Source organism: Pan troglodytes, chromosome 7 (assembly GCF_028858775.2).
Source record: "Pan troglodytes isolate AG18354 chromosome 7, NHGRI_mPanTro3-v2.0_pri, whole genome shotgun sequence".
In the NCBI taxonomy this organism is placed as follows: domain Eukaryota; kingdom Metazoa; phylum Chordata; class Mammalia; order Primates; family Hominidae; genus Pan; species Pan troglodytes.
In genome coordinates, this window is record NC_072405.2 from 154570056 (window position 1) to 154592129 (window position 22074).

General features: G+C 52.4%; 1 protein-coding gene across 46 annotated transcripts in view; it reads left to right on the forward strand.

Annotated features, from left to right (window-relative positions):
* The window catches only part of MROH1 (maestro heat like repeat family member 1), a 113796-nt gene that overhangs the window by 58454 nt on the left and 33268 nt on the right, over nucleotides 1-22074 (forward strand). For 42 of the 46 annotated variants that reach the window (XR_010159350.1, XR_010159351.1, XR_010159352.1 and 39 more), the window contains 2 exons: nucleotides 12897-12970; nucleotides 15377-15499. Coding sequence is in view for 38 of the 46 variants with exons in the window: in XM_063816715.1 (XP_063672785.1) it covers nucleotides 12897-12970; nucleotides 15377-15499 (197 nt within the window). In the remaining 8 variants the exon portion in view is untranslated. Of the gene's footprint in view, nucleotides 1-2436; nucleotides 2910-12896; nucleotides 12971-15376; nucleotides 15500-22074 lie in introns of those variants that run through there. The other 4 variants (XM_063816718.1, XM_063816717.1, XM_063816719.1 and 1 more) reach the window with 1 other exon arrangement.

Here is a 22074-nt window from a genome sequence, read left to right on the forward strand (position 1 = left end):
CCCAGCTACTCAGGAGGCTAAGACATGAGAATCGCTTGAGCCCAGGTGGCAGAGGTTGCAGTGAGCCAAGATCGTGCCACTGCACTCCAGCCTGGGTGACAGATGGAGACTCTGTCTCTCTCTGTCTCTGTGTCTCTCTCTCTCTCTCTCTCTCTCTATATATATATATATACATTCAAATTTATATAGAGATAATAATGTATAAATATATTTTTTACATAGATTTAAGTCTTTTTTTGGAGGCTTGACCATTGATGATTTTGTTTTAGTGTGGTAAAATACATGTAATATAAAATTTAGCATCTTAATCGTTTTTAAGCAAATGCTTCAGTAGTGTTAAGTACATTCTCATTGTCAGGCAACTGTCACCACCATCTGCCTCCACAACTCTTTTCATCTTGCAAAACTGAAACTCCGTGCCTGTGAAACAGCAACTCCCCATATTTAAGTCCCTCATAAGCTACAGGTTCCCCTCCGTTCTTCTCTTTCTCTTATAATTTATCTGTAGAAGAACCTGGCTGTTTATTCTGTGGATTTGCTCATCGTTGAGTTTTGCTGACTGCATTGTCAAGGTGCAAGTCAACATGTTTCTCTGCCGTCTGAATTTCTAGCACATTGGTAGCTGGATTCAGAAACAGATTCAGACTCAAGCTCAGTCCCTTGGGCAAGACGATAGGGGTCGTGTGATATGTGGTATTCTCTCCTTTGAACGTCAGTCTTAGCAGCATTGATGCTGAATGCCTGTATCCATTAATTAATTAATTGGTGGGAGGATGATACTATAATTCTATCATTTATTTTTCATTAAGTGGAACACCTTGACAAAGAGATACTTGCCCCAGGTACCATTTGCTTACCCAGGGGTATGGTTCATATAAGAAAGGCAGGGTTGGCCGGGCACAGTGGCTCACGCCTGTAATCCCAGCACTTTGGGAGGCGGAGGCAGGTGGATCACGAGGTCAGGAGTTCAAGACCAGCCTGACCAACATGGTGAAACCCCCCCCTCCCTACTAAAAAATACAAAAATTAGCCAGGCATGGTGACGCGGGCCTGTAATCCCAGCTAATCCAGGAGGCTGAGGCAGAGAATCGCTTAAACCCAGGAGACAGAGGTTGCAGTGAGCCAAGATTGCGACACTGCACTCCAGCCTGTGCGACAAGAGTGAAATTCCGTCTCAAAAAAAAAAAAAAAAGAAAAAGGTAGGTTCAGCCCTTGATTCTTTTGTGTTTTTATTTATCAGTTTTCAAGGTAGTGGATTGGTTTCCTATCACCCTCCAGAGGTGGTTTGGAAGGACGCATTTGATGGCTTCAATACAGAGCAGTCATCACCATCACCGAAGCTCAGATCATCTCGTCTTTGGCAAGCGGCAGCCTCTTGAGATCTGAATCCCTCTGATATGGCCCTGCTGGTCTTTGGCAGCTCATGTTTTAGGCTTCTTTCATCTGTTTCTTGCTTTAGACCTGGAATTGGCCATTTCTACAAAAATAGCCCTGGTTCCTTTTAGTGAGAAGCTGTCTTGTTTTTTTGTTTGTTTGTTTGTTTGTTTGTTTTTGAGATGGAGTCTCACTCTGTCGCCCAGGGTGGAGTGTAGCAGCTCAAACACGGCTCACTGCAACCCTAACCTCCTGGGCTTAAGGGATCCTCCTGTCTCAGCCTCCTAAGTAGCTGGGACTTGCAGGTGCACACCACCACACCTGGCTAATTTTTCTATTTTTTGTAGAGATGGGGTCTCACTATGTTGCCCAGGCTGGTCCTGGATTCCTGGGCTCAAGTGATCCACTTGCCTCGGCCTCCCAAAGTACTGGCATTACAGGTATGAGTCACTGCACCTAGCCAAGAAGTTACCTTTTAAGACAGTAGTCTGTTTCTGGAGGGCTCGTTACTTCTGGATGGTTACTATTCCTGGGCCTTTTCAGTAGACAGAGCTAGGAAATATCTCTATCAGTAGATAGATAAAATACCTTATGAGTTCATGTTGATACTTCCAGTTCAACATATGGACCTCAGAGATTTTTACCTCTCTTCTGTTACATATATATATATTTTTTTTTGAGACAGTCTTGCTTTGTTCCCCAGGCTGGAGTGCAGTGGTGGGATCATGGCTTACTGTAACCTCTGTTTTCCAGGTTCAAGCGATTCTCATGCCCCAGCCTCCCTACTAGCTGGGACTACAGGCATGTGCCACGACACCCAGTTAATTTTTGTATTTTTTAGTACAGATGGGGTTTCACCATGTTGGCCAGACTGATCTTGAGCTCCTGATCTCAAGTGATCCACCTGCCTCGGCCTCCCAAAGTGTTGGGATTACAGGCATGAGCCACCGCATCTAACCTCTTTTCTGTTACATCTCTATCTCTGTTCTCAGGAATCCAGTTCTCAAGGTTAATAGAATTGGACTATCCCATAATTACCATTTGTTTGATCTCGTTACACAGGCAGCACTAACACCAGAATAACACTGATGTTGCCATCACCAGTCACATGACTGAAACATGAGGACTGCCCTGCACGTGCTGCTCCACAGCCTGCTGATCTAACAGCCGTGCCCTGCGTCTGTTGTTTGAGTCACCATGGCTGTTACATCCCGTGCTCTCCCTTCTCTGCCTTCTTGGTGTTGGTTCTGCAGGCGACTGCCCATGTGGCCCTCAGCCTCATCCTCTGTTCATGGCTCTCTGCCACTCTTGTTGTCCAAAGCTCTTTCTCTGTAGGTTCCATGGGAAAAGCTCATGGGAACATGATCCTCGACCTCATGCTTGCTGATCATAGTTTATTGTGCCTTTTATAGTTGATGGTTTTGCTGGTTATAGGATTCTTGGCTGACATTTCCTTGAGTGTCTTAAGTTATTCCATATTCTTCTGGCAGAGAGTTGCCAGATTTAGCAAAAACAAATAAACAGGATGCCCCAAATATTGTGTGGGACATTTTTGTACTGAAAACATGATTTGCTGGGCTGGGAGCAGTGGTTCGCGTCTGTAATCCCAGTACTTTGGGAGGCCAAGGCGGGCAGATCATTTGAGGTCAGGAGTTCAAGAACAGCCTGGGTAACATGGTGAAACCCCGTTTCTGCTAAAAATACAAAAATTAGCTGGGCGTGGTGGCGTGTGCCTATAATCCCAGCTACTCAGGAGGCTGAGGCAGGAGGATCACTTGAGCCTGGGAAGCAGAGGTTGCAGTGAGCCAAGATCACACACTGCACTCCAGCCTGGGCAGCAGAGCAAGACTCCGTCTCAAAAAAAAAAAAATTATTTATTGTTTATCTGAAAATCAAATTTAACTGAGCATCTCATATTTTATCTGGCAACCCTATTCCGGCATAAAGCATTGTTATCGAAGTCTGATGATAATCTAATTTTCTATCCTCTTAGATGCCGTGGGGTTTTTTTTTTGTTTCTTTGTTTTGGTTTTGTTTTCTGATGTCCAAAAGATGTTCTTCTTTCTCTTTAAAACACAGTAATTTCATAGAATATCCTGATGTTGGTCCTGCAGTGCCCTGCAGTTGGGACAGAGCCCTGCTCCTCACCACGGTCTTTCTGCTCCCACCAGCTCCCTGGGCCAAGCTCCCACCAGGGATCCCTCCTTGGCCACACTCGGCTGCCTGATGTTGGAGGCTCTTCCAGCCTGGAATCATCTTTCTGTGGCTCCCACATAGCCAGCTCTCTTCCTTTGAGTCTTAGCTTCAGGGTCACTTTTCAGAATAGCCCTTGGTGTTGACCCCCTTCTTCCAATGCAACACCCCCATGAATATGTTTCTCAGCCTCTCGTCTGCACCTCTCCTGATGCTGCCACAGTGTGTGGTGATCTTATTTACTGTCCAGTTGTCTTTGTGTCTTTTCCATTAGGACATAAGCTACTTGAGGGCAAGCCCCATCTGCCTTATAAAGGGCCTAGCAGGGAGTTGGCCTCCCCATAAACTTGAGGAGTGAATAAAATATTGCAGGTAAACCCCGGTGCATGTGAAATGTTATCGGTGACCGTAACTTTTGGTTTTTCCTTGGTGCTTTTTAGTTTGTTTGTTGTCTTGAATCTCAGGGACATGGGCCTGAATGGGCCCAAATCCTCAGCCACACCCTGGCTTGCTTGTGTTCTGCATTCTCATGTGGGGCCGCGGCCACCCCAGCCATTGTTCGTTCCCTTTGTCTCCTCTTCTGGGAGGCAACTGCTCATGGCTCATGTCCATTTTTCTATTGGGTTGTTCGTTTATATTCTTTAACTTTTTGTATTAGGGTTCTCTAGAGGGACAGAACTAATAGGATACATGTGTATATGAAGGGGAATTTCACGATCACAGGGTCCCACAATAGGTGGTCTGCAAGCTAAGGAGCAAGGAAGCCAGTCCCAGTCCCACAGCTGAAGAACCTGGAGTCTGATGTTGGAGGGCAGGAAGCATCCAGCACGGGAGAAAGATGCAGGCTGGGAGGCTAAGCCAGTCTAGTCTTTCCACATTCTTCTTCCCGCATTTATTCTGGCCATGCTGGCATCTGATTAGATGGTGCCCACCAAGATTGAGGATGGGTCTGCCTTTCCCAGTCCACTGACTCAAATGTTAATCTCCTTTGGTGACACCCTCACAGACACATCCAGGAACAATACTTTGCATCCTTCAATCTAATTAAGTTGACACTCAACTATTAACCATCAAACTTTTTAATCTTTTATTGGGAAATACAAATACAGGTTGATTGTCTGTAATCTAAAAATTAGAAATCACAAATGTTCCAAAGTTCGAAACTTTTTGAACACTGACATCATGATGAAGATGACCTTAACACTACAGGAAATGTACAGAAACACCGTGGTGAGTGTGCGATGGGCTTACTGAAGAGCTGGAGCAGCAGGACACGTAACAGAGCAAGAAACCATGGCAGTGTACAAAATCAGAGTGATGTCTAAGACAAAAACCATTGTTAGTGAGGCAGATGACCCTGGAGGAATCACTTTAAAAAGCATCTGGCAGAATGCCCCTCCTCCCTAGAGGACCACTTCCTGGTCCCTCAGCTGCATCTGAGGTTTCTTCTCACCTAAAAAATGAAACACAGGCCGGGCATGGTGGCTCACGCCTGTAATCCCAGCACTTTGGGAGGCCGAGACCGGCAGATCACGAGGTCAGGAGATCGAGACCATCCTGGCTAACACGGTGAAACCCCATCTCTACTAAAAATACAATGAAAAGTAGCCGGGCGTGGTGGCGGGCACCTGTAGTCCCAGCTACTCGGGAGGCTGAGGCAGGAGAATGGCATGAACCTGGGTGGCAGAGCTTGCAGTGAGCCAAGATTGTGCCACTGCACTCCAGCCTGGGTGATAGAGCGAGACTCTGTCGCAAAAAAAAAAGAAAGAAAAATAATGAAACACGGGCTGGGTGCGGTGGCTCACGCCTGTAATCCCAGCACTTTGGGAGGCCGAGGCAGGCGGATCACCTGCGGTCAGGAGTTCAAGACCAGCCTGGCCAACATGGTGAAACCCCCATCTCTACTAAAAATACAAAATTAGCTGGGCGTGGTGGCACATGCCTGTAATCACAGCTACTTGGGAGGCAGGAGAATCACTTGAACCTGGGAGGCGGAGGTTGCAGTGAGCCGAGATTGCACCATTGCACTCCAGCCTGGGCAGCAAGAGTGAAACCCTGTCTCAAAAAAAACAAAGAGCCTGGCGCAGTGGCTCACGCCTGTAATCCCAGCACTTTTGGAGGCTGCGGTGGGCAGATTACGAGGTCAGGAGAGCGAGACCATCCTGGTTAACACAGTGAAACCCCATCTCTACTAAAAATACAAAAAATTAGCTGGGCGTGGTGGCGGGCACCTGTAATTCCAGCTACTCGGGAGGCTGAGGCAGGAGAATGGCGTGAACCCAGGAGGCAGAGCTTGCAGTGAGCTGAGATCACACCACTCCATTCCATCCTGGGCAACAGAGCAAGACTCCGTCTCAAAAAAATAAGAAGAAGAAACACAGTGTCCAGTGTCTTTGCCATCAGTACTCAACAGTCTTGTTTGTGAGTGGAGACTGGAAGCTGCTGTTGATTGCTGCTGCAGCTGTTTAATGGCTGCTCCAGGTGTTCTGGTGGTCCCACTGTTCACTTGGTTACCCTGAACACATGATGTCTTCATTGTATTAATGGTATGTCATATTTTTTACTGCTTTTTTTTTTTTTTTTTTTTTGAAATGGAGTCTCGCTGTGTCGCCCAGGCTAGAGTACAGTGTCATGATCTCAGCTCGCTGCAACTTCCACCTCCTGGGTTCAAGCGATTCTCCTGCCTCAGCTTCCCGAGTAGCTGGGATTACAGGCACCTGCCACCACATCCGGCTAATTTTGGTATCTTTAGTAGAGACGGGGTTTCACCATGTTGGTCAGGCTGGTCTCAAACTCCTGACCTCCTGATCCATCCGCCTTGTCCTCCCAAAGTGCTGGGATTACAGATGTGAGCCATCGCACCTGGCCTATTGCTAAGTTCTTATGTGTGAATAAGTGTAAGAAATGATTGCTTATTGAGCTGGGTGTGGTGGCTCATGCCAGTAATCCCTGCGTTTTCGGAGGCCAAGGTAGGAGGATTGAGTCCAGGAGTTGGAGACCAGCCTGGGCAACATAGTGGGATCTCATCACTTAAAAAAACGAAACAAAATGATTGCTTATTGGTAGCATATAAATTTAGTCAGGAGTGACAGGGGTGGCAGACAACCACAGATTGTCCACATGGGTGCTAAAAGGTGACACTTGTGCTTTCTAACAGTTCAGTGTACACAAACTTTGTGCACAAAATTTTAGAAATCCTGTATGAAATACCTCCAGGCTATATGTGTAAGGTGTATATGAACCATAAATGAATTTTGTGTTTGGACTTGGATTCTGTTTCCAGGAACTCTCATTATGTATATGCAAATATTCCAAGCTCTGAAAGACCCCAAAATCTGAAACACATCGGGTCCCAAGCATTTCAGATAAGGGAATGCTCAATCTATTCAAGCTGAAAGTTCTCAGAACACACGGCCCATCAGCCCCTCCATGGCAGTCACTGACTCTCACAGGGACCAAACCTTATTGTTGGTTGTTGTTGTTTTTTTCTTTTCTTTTCTTTTCTTTTGAGACAGGGTCTCACTCTGTCACCCAGGCTGGAGTGCAGTGGCACGATCTCGGCTCACTACAGCCTCTGCCTCCCGGGTTCAAGCGATTCTTGCACCTCAGCCTCCCGAGGAGCTGGGATGACAAGTGTGCGTGACCACACCTGCCTAATTTTTGTGGGACCAGACCTTATTGTTTTAGTTTTGCCGCTATTGTGTGAGTCCCTAAGTAACATAATGTGGTCTTGCCCGTTTCTGAACTTTATAAACATAGGATCATACTGCTGTATTCTTCTCTGTTTTACCTCTTTATCCAGCAGGTCGTTGCCAGGATCCCTCTGGGTGGCTGTGTTAGTGGCCCAGTATCCCTCGGGCGGCTGCGTTAGTGGCCCAGTATCCCTCAGGCGGCTGCGTTAGTGGCCCAGTATCCCTCGGGCGGCTGCGTTAGAGGCCCGGGATCCCTCGGGTGGCTGCGTTAGCGGCCCAAGATCCCTCTGGGTGGCTGCGTTAGTGGCCCGGGATCCCTCTGGGTGGCTGCGTTAGCGGCCCAAGATCCCTCTGGGTGGCTGCGTTAGCGGCCCGGGATCCCTCTGGGTGGCTGCGTTAGCGGCCCGGGATCCCTCTGGGTGGCTGCGTTAGCGGCCCGGGATCCCTCGGGCGGCTGCGTTAGAGGCCCGGGATCCCTCTGGGTGGCTGCGTTAGCGGCCCGGGATCCCTCTGGGTGGCTGCGTTAGCGGCCCGGGATCCCTCTGGGTGGCTGCGTTAGCGGCCCGGGATCCCTCTGGGTGGCTGCGTTAGCGGCCCGGGATCCCTCTGGGTGGCTGCGTTAGCGGCCCGGGATCCCTCTGGGTGGCTGCGTTAGCGGCCCGGGATCCCTCTGGTGGCTGCGTTAACGGCCCGGGATCCCTCTGGGTGGCTGTGTTAGTGCCCGTCTACTCAATTCCATTGCTGTGTCTTGCCCCATGGCTTGGAAGCCAGCGCCCCGTCAGCCCCTGTCCTAGTGTGGTGTGCGCTCGGGCTCTTGGCAGTGTGCTGTCATAAACAGGCCCCCCTGCATATGTCAGAGCTCCTCTGGTGCAGGAACATTACCCGAGATGGACTTGCTGGGTCTCAGGTGTGTGTATCCTCTGCCTTTTAGATGATGCCGAGGTGTTTTCCAAAGTCCCCATGCCAGTTTCTCCAGCAGCCTCCAAGCATTCTACCTGTTCCAGCATCCTTACTCCCATGAGGTTTTGCACCGGACTCCTGCGCCTATTCCAGTCAGGCCGTCATTCTGTGTCTCTCTGGCCAGCGGGGAAGCCCAGTGGCGTTGCGTGGGTGTTGGCCCTTGAGATTTTTTTTCACATCTTTCGTCTTTCTGTTGATGAGTCTTGTTCTCATCAACTTGTTGGAATTCCCTGCACCCTTTGCTGTGTCCACCACAGTGGCTGCCCTTCCAGCTCAATTCATACTATTTTGATTAACAGAAATTCTGAACTTCACTGAAACTCAGTGGTCCTTTACCATCCTCCCCTCCTCTCCCCTCCCGTCCCCTCTCCCCTCCCCTCTCCCCTCCTGTCCCCTCCTGTCCCCCCTCCCCTCCCCTCTTCCCTCCCCTCCCCTCTCGCCTCCCCTCTTCCCTCCCCTCCTCTCTCCCCTCCCCTCCGCTCTCCCCTCCCCTCTTCCCTCCCCTCCCCTCTTCCCTCCCCTCTCCCCTCCCCTCTCCCCTCCCCTCCCCTCTTCCCTCCCCTCTTCCCTCCCCTCTTCCCTCCCCTCTCCCCTCCCCTCTCCCCTCCCCTCCCCTCTCCCCTCCCCTCTCCCCTCCCCTCTCCCCTCCCCTCCCCTCTCCCCTCCCCTCTTCCCTCCCCTCCCCTCTTCCCTCCCCTCTCCCCTCCCCTCTCCCCTCCCCTCCCCTCTTCCCTCCCCTCCCCTCTTCCCTCCCCTCCCCTCTTCCCTCCCCTCTCCCCTCCCCTCCCCTCCCCTCTCCCCTCCCCTCTCCCCTCCCCTCTCCACTCCCCTCTCCACTCCCCCCTCCCCTCTCCCCTCCCCTCCCCTCTTCCCTCCCATCTTCCCTCCCCTCTTCCCTCCCCTCTCCCCTCCCCTCTCCCCTCCCCTCTCCCCTCCCCTCCCCTCCCCTCCCCTCTCCCCTCCCCTCTTCCCTCCCCTCTTCCCTCCCCTCTCCCCTCCCCTCTCCCCTCCCCTCTTCCCTCCCCTCTCCCCTCCCCTCCCCTCTTCCCTCCCCTCCCCTCTCTCCTCCCCTCTCCCCTCCTGTCCCCCCTCCCCTCCCCTCTTCCCTCCCCTCCCCTCCTGTCCCCCCTCCCCTCCTCTCTCCCCTCCCCTCCCCTCTCCCCTCCGCTCTCCCCTCCCCTCTTCCCTCCCCTCCCCTCTCCCCTCCCCTCTCCCCTCCCCTCCCCTCTCCCCTCCCCTCTTCCCTCCCCTCTTCCCTCCCCTCTCCCCTCCCCTCTCCCCTCCCCTCCCCTCTCCCCTCCCCTCCCCTCCCCTCTCCCCTCCCCTCCCCTCTCCCCTCCCCTCTCCCCTCCCCTCTCCCCTCCCCTCTCCCCTCCCCTCTCCCCTCCCCTCTCCCCTCCCCTCCCCTCTTCCCTCCCCTCTCCCCTCCCCTCTCCCCTCCCCTCTCCCCTCCCCTCCCCTCTTCCCTCCCCTCTCCCCTCCCCTCTCCCCTCCCCTCCCCTCTTCCCTCCCCTCTCCCCTCCCCTCCCCTCCCCTCTCCCCTCCCCTCCCCTCTCCCCTCCCCTCTCCACTCCCCCCTCCACTCCCCCCTCCCCTCTCCCCTCCCCTCCCCCCTCCCCTCTCCTCTCCCCTCTCCCCTCCCCTCTCCTCTCCCCTCCCCTCTCCCCTCCCCTCTCCCCTCCCCTCTCCCCTCCCCTCTCCCCTCCCCTCCCCTCTCCCCTCCCCTCCCCTCTCCCCTCCCCTCTCCCCTCCCCTCCCCTCTCCCCTCCCCTCCCCTCTCCCCTCCCCTCTCCCCTCCCCTCCCCTCTCCCCTCCCCTCTCCCCTCCCCTCTCCCCTCCCCTCTTCCCTCCCCTCCCCTCTTCCCTCCCCTCTTCCCTCCCCTCCCCTCTTCCCTCCCCTCCCCTCTTCCCTCCCCTCTCCCCTCCCCTCCCCTCTTCCCTCCCCTCTCCACTCCCCCCTCCCCTCCCCCTCCCCTCTCCACTCCCCCCTCCCCTCCCCCCTCCCCTCTCCACTCCCCCCTCCCCTCTCCCCTCCCCTCTCCCCTCTCCCCTCCCCTCTCCCCTCCCCTCCCCTCTTCCCTCCCCTCTCCTCTCCCCTCCCCTCTTCCCTCCCGTCTCCCCTCCCCTCCCCTCTTCCCTCCCCTCTCCCCTCCCCTCCCCTCCCCTCTTCCCTCCCCTCCCCTCCCCTCTCCCCTCCCCTCTCCCCTCCCCTCCCCTCCCCTCCCCCCTCCCCTCTCCACTCCCCTCCCTTCCCCTCTCCCCTCTCCACTCCCCTCCCTTCCCCTCTCCCCTCCCTTCTCCCCTCCTCTCCCCTCCCTTCTCCCCTCCTCTCCCCTCCCCTCCCCTCCTCTCCCCTCCCCTCCCCTCCTCTCCCCTCCTCTCCCCTCCCCTCCCTTCCTCCTCTCCCCTCCCCTCCTCCTCTCCCCTCCCCTCCTCCCCTCCCCTCCTCCTCTCCTCTCCCCTCCTCCTCTCCCTCTCCCCTCCCCTCCTCCTCTCCCCTCCCCTCCTCCTCTCCCCTCCCCTCCTCCTCTCCCCTCCCCTCCTCCTCTCCCCTCCCCTCCTCCTCTCCCCTCCCCTCCTCCTCTCCCCTCCCCTCCTCCTCTCCCCTCCCCTCCTCCTCTCCCCTCCCGTCCTCCTCTCCCCTCCCCTCCTCCCCTCCCCCCTCCTCCCCTCCCCCCTCCTCCCCTCCCCCCTCCTCCCCTCCCCCCTCCTCCCCTCCCCCCTCCTCCCCTCCCCCCTCCTCCCCTCCCCCCTCCTCCCCTCCTCCCCTCCCCCCTCCTCCCCTCCCCCCTCCTCCCCTCCTCCCTCCTCCCCTCCCCCCTCCCCTCCTCCCCCCTCCTCCCCTCCCCTCCTCTCCCCTCCCCTCCTCCTCCCCTCCCCTCCCTTCCCCTCCCTTCCCCTCCCTTCCCCTCCCTTCCCCTCTCCTGTTTTGACAGGATCTTGCTCTGTCACTCAGGCTAGAGTGTAGTGGTGTGATCTAAGCTCACTGCAACCTCCGCCTCCTGGGCTCAAGTGATTCTTGTGCCTTGGCCTCCCAAGTAGCTGGGACTATAGGTGTGCACTACTACCCTTAGCTAATTTTTGTGGGGTTTTTTTTTTGTTGTTGTTGTTTGTTTTTGAGACAGAGTCTCGCTCTGTTGCCCAGGCTGGAGTGCAGTGGCGCGATCTCAGCTCACTGCAAGCTCTGCCTCCCGGGTTCACGCCATTCTCCTGCCTCAGCCTCCCAAGTAGCTGGGACTACAGGCATCCACCACCATGCCCGGCTAATTTTTTGTATTTTTAGTAGAGACAAGGTTTCACCGTGTTAGCCAGGATGGTCTCGATCTCCTGACCTCGTGATCCGCCCGTCTCGGCCTCCCAGAGTGCTGGGATTACAGGCGTGAGCCACCACACCCGACCAATTTTTGTATTTTTTAGTACAGAAGGGGTTTGGCCATGTTGTCCAGGCTGGTCTTAAACTCCTGGGCTCAAGTGATCTGCCCACCTTGGCCTCCCAAAGTGCTGGGTTTACAGCCATGAGCCACCACGCCTAACCCCTTACATCTTTTCTTATTGCCTTCCATACTTCCCAGTTCTGAGGCTATGAAGATCCTTCTACAGCATCTTCTAAAAGCAGTATGGTGTGTCTCATGGTTAGATCTGGAACCTGTCTTTTCTGAGCTTCTATGGCACACGTCTGTTTCATCCTCCTAACCCAGGGCTGGAGTCGCCCCAGACGTGACAGGGGAGTTCCCACAAGGGAGTGTCCCAAACCCTCAGAGAAGGGACCAATTGGGATCCCAAAGAAGCACTAAATGCCAGCTCAGAGCATTAATTAGGGGAACATTGGCATAGAGAGCTGCAGCTGGCCTCGAAACCGACAGTGAGAGACAAGGTGTTCTACCCGGGTGTGCCCGCATTGAGGAGCCGGGGTATGGGGTGTATGAGCAGCTTTAAGGCACTGGGTTCCAGGCATGAAGAGGCTGTGTCTAGCTCTGCCATTTGCTGCTCCGCAGTCCCTGGGGCCTCCAGTTCCTCATCTGTGACATTGGGTTGTCGTGACCCTTCTCTCCAAGGACTGTCGTGTGGGAGAGCAGTCCTGTCCTGTGCAGTGGACCTCAGAGGGCACTTGCACTGTCCCCAGTGTCCTTCATTTTTATAGTCTCTCAGCCACTCTTAGATATCCACTTTTTATCCCCATTTAAATATCCGGAAATGAAGGCCCTGTTGATGGTTCTCAAGGGGGTCCCCAGACCAGCAGCATTAGCTCACCTTGGAACGTATGAGAAATGCACACCTGAGCCCCCCAAGACCTGCTGAGTCAGCGCCTGGAGGGGGAGCAGGAGAGGACCCTGCCCCCGGTGCTTAATCCGCCTTCAGTGATTCTGATGCTGTAGCGCTCGAGAACCACTGAAGGAACTTCCCCGGCGTTGGAACCTGGGTGTACCTGACTCAGGCCCATTCTTCTACGACCGACCGCCCTAAACTACCAGCCGCTTAGCTTTTGGATTAGGTAGAATGATGTTATTTGAGGAAAGTAAATCATTTGTCCCCTGAAGAAAAGTGGGTATGCTTTCCTTATGCTCCCTCTTCCTCCTACACGGGGACCACGGGGAAGCCAGGCCCCTGGTGATGTGGAATGGACCTTGAGGTCCTCATCTCAGTGGTAGGCTGAGCTGTCCTGTCTGTTTCTTGCAGCTGCTCAGATGGAAGATAAAAAGCCCTTTATCCTGTCTTCCATGAGGCTTCCTCTCCTGGACACCAACAGCAAGGTAAACCACATGGGCCAGCCCAGGCTGCACCACCACACCACAGGCAGCTGCAGGGTGTGGCCAGGCTGTGCTGTGAGATCACCCACCAACCAGGCGGCCACCACCCTTGGCTGGACTGAGCTTGGGAACAAAGGATGACAGTGTGCCATTCAGTGTGTGGCTGGTGCTTTTCCCACATCTCACTCAGGAAACAGTCCCCAAGGCCACCCTACACTGGCACCAGTTATAGGCCCGCGGGTCCCTAGCCCCTCCTTCAGGCTCAGTTGTTCTCTAGAAGGACCTGGAACTCACAGTGCTGCTCTGCTCGCGGTGATTGCAGCAAAAGGATGCAGGTCCACGTCAGCCATGGTTGGGGTGCCTGGGACAGAATCCGGGAGGGCCCACACACAGGGCTCCCAGCCATCCTCCCCTGGGGTCGCGGACAGGGTTAGACCCCCCGCCCCTCCTCACAGCAGCAATGTGGGTCACAGAGCACCACAACCAGGGAAGCTCCTGCCTTGGGGTCTGTCATGTGGACCCGGTTGGCGCCCTCGTGGCTGAGCTATCTCCAGCCCCTCTGGAGGTGGAGCTGATGCCACGTGGCCCGTAGCCTCCACCTGTCACATGAGACCATCTGGTGTGGCCTAAGACCCCAGGTGGACAAGAACATTCTTACCAGGCCAGATGTTTGGGGCTTAGTGATGACCTCCCAGGAACCCAGGGCAGAGGCCAGGCCTAGCTTTGGGCGGGTGGATCTTTGCGAAAGTTAGGACTGCACCCAGGTTTGCACCCAGGTTACCCAGGGGCTGCTGTCTTGGGTAGGACCTGCTTGCTACAGGGGGAGCAGAGACCCTTAGCCCTCTCGGGGGCTGCTCCAGCCTTTGTGCTGGGCCTCCTCTTGGGGTCCTTCTGTGAGACTCTTGTTGTTTCCCCAGAAGCTACTGAAACGGACCCCATGCCACATCTGTTGCAGTGCTCCTTACGTGTTCCACACACTCCCCAGCGTTCAGAGCTCTTCTCCCCAACGTACCCCTGACAGGGTCTTTTGGTCCTTTTGGACACCACCTGCAATGCCAGGTGGCTAAACGCACACAGTCTGAGCAGTCTGAGACCAACCGGCTCGCTCCTCCACACCCACCCTGTTCTCTGAGATAGCACAAGGAGGAAGTGCTTGGAGAAGCCTCCTCGGGGTGGGGATGCTGGACGTGAGAGCTGAAGGGGCAGAGGCGTGGTCGCGATGCTGGAGAAAAGGATCCCCAGGGAGGGCAGCATGGGCAGAAGCCATGGCTCAGGGGAAGGGCTGGTTGCGCCACATTGGCCTGGCTGTGCCTCCGAGTCACCAGGCATGGTTACTGGGCGAGGCTGGACATGCAGGCTCAACTCCTAGGATTGCTTGGGTGACAACTGCAGATTCAGGGACCAGATTTATGGTACACCCCAGGAAACATGGGGATCACAAGAGAGAAGCTAGCTCAGAAAGACAGCAGCCCCACCCCGAGGCCAGGGTGAGCCCCGGACGGAGGGATGCGTGTATTTGGAGCCTGGGAAGGGCAGCTGCCAGTGCCCAGGAGGCTGGGGGTTGGGGGCAGGGTGGCTTTGGGTGGAGCCCTCAGCAGAGCAGCTCTCTTGGAGTTGGGGTGCAGCTTGATGGAAGTGGATGGAGGAGGGAAAGTAAGTGAGATGCTCTCCTCTGGCAGCAGGGGAGGGAGGCAAAGGGAACTGGAGGAAAAGAATCCTTCCCTACGGACCTGAGCCCATCCACAAGCTGGCGGGAAGGCTGCCTTCCAGGGGCAAAGGGGCCTTCACACAGCTTAGGGACAGAGAAAAAGGCAGACACAGGCACAGGTGCAGGTGCAGGTACAGGTACATCCAGGTACAGGTGTGGGTGCAGACCCAGGTAGGTATGTATAGATATGGGTGTGAGTGCAGGCTTAGGTGTGGATGCAGGTAATTATAGGTATGGGTGTTGGTGCTGGCACAGGTGTGGAGGAAGGTAGGTTCAGGTACAGGTGTGGGAGCAGGCATAGGTGTGGATGTGGGTGCAGGTAGGTACAGGTGCAGGTATGGATGCAGGCACAGGTGCAAGTGTGGGTGCAGGCACAGGTGCAAGTGTGGGTGCAGGCATAGGTGTGGGTATAGGTGTGGGCGTTGGCACAGGTATGTGGGTACAGGCCCAGGTGTGGATACAGGTAGGTACAGGTGTGGGTACAGGTGCAGGCCCAGATGTGGGTGCAGGTAGATCCAGGTACAGATGTGGGGGTAGGTCCAGGTACAGGTGTGGGTGCAGGTACAGGTGTCAGTGTAGCTGCAGTTGTGGGCACATGTGTGGATGTGGGTGGGAGGAAGACTGAGGTTCCTCTCTGCTGGCTGGACTGGCATGGCAGTCTCTGCGTCCCCTTCCTGATCTCCCATTTGTTCTCTGGGCAGGTGAAGCGGGCAGTGGTGCAGGTGATTAGCGCCATGGCCCACCACGGCTACCTGGAGCAGCCTGGAGGTGAGGCGATGATCGAGTACATCGTGCAGCAGTGCGCGCTGCCCCCCGAGCAGGAGGTAAGGGGCTGCCACCTTGCCTGCCTCCTAGGCCCACGCTGCCCCTGGCCTGTGTTAGGCACTGGCATCAGGAGCCACTGGCCCAGCAGATGGTGGATGTGTGGGCTGCAGTCTGCGTGCGGAGGTGCCCTCTGCTGTCTTTTGTTTAATAGAGACAGGGTCTTGCTTCTGTGGCCCAGGCTGGAGTGCAGTGGCTGTTCTCAGGTGTGATCATAGCACACTGCAGCCTGGAACTCCTGGGATCAAGAGACCCTCCCGCCTCAGCCCCCCAAGACTACAGGCACATGCCACTGTGCCTGGCTCCCTCTGGTTTCTGAGTCAGAGCCTCTGCATTGAGCCAGTCCTCTCAGCAGCTCCCAGGACTCAGAACGCAGAAGCAGGAAATGGAGAGTTTGTCCTATTTGGGGCTTTTCTATTTAAGAAGTTACTGTACAAATGCCAATTTCTTGAAGGAGAGCAAGGTAGAACGTGGTGAAATAACCCACAGATGGTCTAGACAGCCCTCTGTCACCCTGAGCTGCAGCCTGCTGGCTGCTGAGCGCATCAGTGCTTGAGTCCCTGCAGCTCTGGGTCTGGTTCTTCAAGTTGGCAAAGCTGGTCTGTCCACCAAGGCCAGCTCAGAACAGACACGCCGCCCTCCTTGTGTTCTCGTGACCATCACTGTGGTGCCCGCTGTGCCCCAAGTGGGATACGTGAATTTAACTGGAAACATCTGAGCTCAGTGACAGCATGCTGTGATGTTGCTTCTAAGTGCGTGGTCGTCAGTGAGGAAGCCGCACACATGCCTGTTCTGCAGGCCCCAGCAGGTGGGCCGCCACCAGCTCAGCTGATTCTGACCTCAGCGTCTTCATGGCAGCTCCACGGGTCGTTAGGCATGAACTGGAGAGCCAAGGCCTCTGTTTTAGTCTTTCAGTTCCCAAGAGTTTGGGAGTTGGAGGTTTCTTTGAATATTAGAAAACGTTATTAAGGTTTTCTAAAACCAAAAGAAAAACCATTTTGAATAGGATGGAATCTAACACTCAGATATTTATACCTAAGTAATAATAATTATTATTATTTTTGAGACAGGGTCTCGCTCTGCCAGCCAGACTGGAGTGCATTGGCGAGATCACAGCTCACTGCAGCCTTGAACTGTGCTGAAGCGATCATCCTACCTCAGCCTCCTGAGTAGCTGGGACTACAGGCTCATGCCACCACACCTGGCTAATTTTTTATTTTTTGTAGAGACGAGATCACACTATGTTGCCCAGGTTGCTTTCGAACTCCTGAGGTCAAGCAACCCTCCCACCTCGGCCTGAAAAAGTGCTAGGATTACAGGTGTGTGCCACCACACCCAGCACTCAAATGTGTTTTAACCACAGCACCTTGCTGTTTCTGTGGAGCCTCTCACTCAGTCTCCATTGCTTGATGTGTGGGGTTCAGTGTATCGACCTTTCTACTTTTGCATGTTTCAAATTATTCGTGATCAAATGTTCAAAAAGCAAAGCAGGACATGTTGCTCTGAGACAAGTGGGCCTTGGGGTGTTCGCCAGACACACTGCAGAGGGGGTGAGCGTCAGCGGCAGGCCCTGTGGTGCCACTGGGTGCTGGGCTCTGTGGTTCAGCCCAAGGGGTGGCCGGATGATTCTGGAGCAGGCAGGTGCAGGGCCACTGGGGAGGAGAAGACAAATCAGGGAGCCTCGCCTGGATGTAGATTCCCCTTTAAGGTTTTTGGAGAAACATGAGTTAAAGATTAGAATTAGTTATTATTGTACTGTTTTATCTATATTACCCCACCTAACTTTATTTTTTTTTCCATTTAAATTATGTTTGTTTTTTTAATTTTTTAGAGACAAGGTCTCACTCTGTTGCCAAGGCTAGAGTGCAGTGGCACGATAATGGCCCATTGCAGGTTCAAACTCCTGGGCTCAAGTGATCTTCCTGCCTCAGCCTCCCGAGTAGGTGGGACCACAGGCATGCGCCAGCCACCATGGGTGGCACTTCTTGTGCCCATTTTCAAATTGGGTTGTTTTCTTGTTATAGAATTTTGAGAGATCTTTCTATATTCTGGGCACAAGTCCTTTGTTGGATTTATGGCTTATAAATATGTATTTTTTTAACTTTTAATACATATTGTTTTGTTCTTGAATAGAGACAGCCTGTGTTACCCAGGCTGATCTTTAACTCTTGGCCTTGAGTGATTCGCTTGCCTCAGCCTCCCAAAGTGCTGGGATTATAGGTATGGGTCTCTGCTCCTGCCCATAGACATTTTCTTACAGGTCTGTTGCTTGTCTTTTTACTTTCTTAACACTGTCTTTCAGAGAGCAGAAGTTTTAATTTTTTTTTAATGGCCAGTTTACTTGAGACGGAGTCTCACTCTGTTGCCCAGGCTGGAGTGTGCAGTGGTGCAATCTTGGCTCACTGCAACCTCCGCCTCCCAGGTTCAGGCGATTCTCCTGCCTCAGTCTCCCGAGTAGCTGGGATCACAGGCATGCACCACCATGCCTGGCTAATTTTTTATTTTTTAAATTTTTAGTAGACACAGAGTTTTACCATGTTGGCCAGGCTGGTCTTGAACTCCTGACCTCAGGTGATCTGCCTGCCCCGGCCTCCCAAAGTGCTGGGATTACAGGTGTGAGCCACTGCACCTGGCCTAAAAGTTTTAAGTTTTAGGATTCACATATAGGCCTATGATTCATTTTTAGTTTTTTGTTTTTTTAGATGGCGTCTCACCCTATTGCCCAGGCTGGAGTGCAATGGCGTGATCTCAGCTCACTGCAACTTCCACCTCCTGGGTTCAAGCAATTCTCATGCCTCAGCCTCCCGGGTAGCTGGGATTACAGACGTGCACCACCACGCCAGGCTAATTTTTGTATTTTTAGTAGAGACAGGGTTTCACCATGTTGGACAGGCTGGTCTCAAACTCCTGACCTCAGGTGATCCTCCCGCCTCGGCCTCCCAAAGTGCTGGGATTACAGGCATGAGCCACTGTGCCCGGCCTTTTGAGTTAATTTTTGTTAAATGTGAGGTGTGTTTGAGGCTCGTTTTTTTGCATGTGAATGTCCAGTTGTCCCAGCACCACGTGTTGAGAACACTCTTCTCTGTACGTTGACAAATTGCCTTGCATCTTCGTCGAAAATCAGGCAACTGTATGGATTCTCTCTAACGCTCCAGCTCCACTCATCTGCGGAATCTGTCATCATCTGTCAGCAGTACCACACTGTCTTTCCATGGCTTTACGTTAAGTTCTTTTTTTTGAGACGGAGTCTTGCTCTGTTACTCAGGCTGGAGTAAAATGGTGCCATGCCGGCTCACTGCAGCCTCCACCTCCCAGGTTCAAGCAATTCTCGTGCCTCAGCCTCCTGAGTAGCTGGGATTATAGGCGTGTACCACCACACCCGTCTAAGTTTTGTATTTTCAGTAGAGATGCAGTTTCACTGTGTTGGCCAGGCTGGTCTCAAACTCCTGGCCTCAAGTGATCCACCCGCCTCGGCCTCCCAAAGTGCTGGGATTACAGGCGTGAGCCACCGTGCCCAGATGCTTTATAGTAAGTTCTGGAGTCAGGTAATGTGAGTCTTCCATCTTTGGTCTTTTTCGATCATGTTTTGGCTATTTTAGTTCCTTTGTTTTTCCCTGTAAATTTTAGAGTCATCTTGTTGATAATATTCCGTCTTCCAATCCATGAAAGCAGCACATTTCTACACTTATTTAGATCTTCGATTTTGTTCACCAGTATTTTGTAATTCTCAGCATGTCAATTCTGTATATTCTGGTATTTTGTTAGATTTGTAAAAGCTATGTTTTTACTGCCATTGTAATGGTACAATTTTGTTCATTTCAATTTCTAACTGTTCATCGTTAGCGTACAGAATATACAATTAATTTTTAGATATTGACCATGTATCCTGTGGCTTTGCTTTTCTATAGATTCTTTGGGATTTTCTACATAGAGCATCATGTCTTCTTCATATAGGCACTTTTATTTGTAAATCTGGGTTAGCTTTTTTTGTTTTCTTGACTTACTACATTGGTGAAGTCTCTAGCATGCTGCTGAATGAATAGAAGTGGTGAGAGCAGCCACCCCTGCTTTGTTCCCATAAGGGGAACATACTGCCTTTTACTATTAAGAATACTGGGGGCTGGGCGCAGTGGCTCATGCCTGTAATCCCAGCACTTTGGGAGGCTGAGGCGGGCAGATCATTCAATCTCCTTGAGTTCAGGAGTTCAAAACCAGCCTGGACAATCTGGCGAAACCCCATCTCCACAAAAAATACAAAAATTAGCTGGGTATGGTGGCACATACCTGTAGTCCCAGCTACTCTGGAGGCTGAGGCAGGAAGATCACTGGAGCCTGGGAGGCAGAGGTTGCAGTGAGCCAAGATCATGCCATTATACTCCAGCCTGGGTGACAGAACGAGACCCTGTCACACACACACAAAAAGTTGAATGCTGGGCCAGCGCAGTGGCTCACACCTGTAATCCCAGCACTTTGGGAGGCCAAGGCAGGAGGATCGCTTGAGCCTGGGAGTTTGAGACCAGCCTGGGCAACATAGCGAGACCTTATCTCTACAAATAATTAAAAAAAAATTAGCTGGGCCTGACGGCTCACGCCTCAGGTCCCAGCCACTCGGGAGGCTGAGGTGGGAGGATCATTTGAGCCCAGGGAGTCGAGGCTGCAGTGAGCTGTGATCACACCACTGCACTCCCGCCTGGGTGACATAGTGACACCCTACCTGAAAAAAGAAAACAGAATGTTGTTTGGGGAAGCACTTTAGGAGGCTGGGGCAGGAAAATCGTTTAAGTCCAGGAATTTGAGACCAGCCTGGACAATGTAACCAGACCTCATCTCTACAAAAAAATTTAAAAACATTAGCTGGGTATGGTGGCATATGCCGGTGGTCCCAGCTGCTCAAGAGGCTGAGGTGGGAGGATTGCTTGAGCACAGGAGGCTGAAGCTGCAGTGAGCTGTGATCACACTATTATGCTCCAGCCTGGGCAACAGAACGAGAACCTCTCAAAAAGAAAAGTTATGTTTACACTATACTGTAGTACATTAAATGTGCAATAGCATTATGTCTAAAAAGCAATGTACATGCCTTAACTTACAAACACTTTATTGCTAAAAAAATTGCTAAGGATCATCTGAGCCATCACCAGTCATAATCTTCTTGTTGGTGGAGGGTCTTGCCTTGATATTGATAGCTGCTGGACTGATCAGGGCGGTGGTTGCTGAAGGTTAGGGTGGCTGTGACAATTTCTTTTTTTTTTTTTTTTTTTGAGATGGAGAGTCTTGCTCTGTTGCCAGGCTGGAGTGCAGTGGCGCAATATCAGCTCACAGCAACCTCCACCTCCCGGGTTCAAGCAATTTCCCTGCCTCAGCCTCCCAAGTAGTTGGGATTACAGCCACACGCCACCACACCCAGCTAATTGTTTGTATTTTAGAAGAGACGGGTTTTCACCATGTTAGCCAAGATGGTCGCAATCTCCTGACCTCATGATCCACCCGCCTCGGCCTCCCAAAGTGCTGGGATTACAGGCGTAAGCCACTGCACCTGGCCAACAATTTCTTAAAATAGGACAATGATGAAGTTTGCTGCATTGATTGACTCTTCTGTTCACAAAACTTTTCTATGTCTTATGCACTGCTATTTGATAGCATTTTACCCACAGTAGATCTTTCCTCTCAAACCCTGCCACTGCTTTATCAACTAAGTTTATGGAATAGTCTGAATCCTTTGTTGTCGTTTCAACAACATTCACAGCATCTTCACCAGGAGCAGATTCAATCTCAAAAAACCACTTTCTTTGCCCATCCAAAAGAAACACTACCTCATCCATTCTGGTTTGATCATGAGATCGCAGCAATTCAGTTCCATCTTCAGGCTCCGTTTCCAATTCTAATTCTCTTACTGTTTCCACTACATTTGCAGTGACTTCCTCCACTGATGTCTTGACCCTGTCAAAGTTATCCATGAGGTTTGGAATCAACTTCTTCCAAACTCTTGTTCATGTCGATTTTGTTGACCTCTTCCCATGAATCACAAATGCTCTTCATGGTATCTACTATAGTGAGTCCTTCCCAGAAGGTTTTCAGTTTTTGTTGCCCAGATCTGTGAGAGAAATCACTGTCTATGGCAGCAATCGATTAATCACCTTATGAATTTTTTTTTTTTTTTTTTTGGAATAGGGTCTCACTCTGTGACCCAGGCTGGAGTTCAGTGGCTCCATCACAGCTCACTGAGAGAAATCACCGTCTATGGCAGCAATCGATTAATCACCTTATGAATTTTTTTTTTTTTTTTTTTTTTGGAATAGGGTCTCACTCTGTGGCCCAGGCTGGAGTTCAGTGGCTCCATCACAGCTCACTGAGAGAAATCACCGTCTATGGCAGCAATCGATTAATCACCTTATGAATTTTTTTTTTTTTTTTTTTTGGAATAGGGTCTCACTCTGTGACCCAGGCTGGAGTTCAGTGGCTCCATCACAGCTCACTGAGAGAAATCACCGTCTATGGCAGCAATCGATTAATCACCTTATGAATTTTTTTTTTTTTTTTTTTTGGAATAGGGTCTCACTCTGTGGCCCAGGCTGGAGTT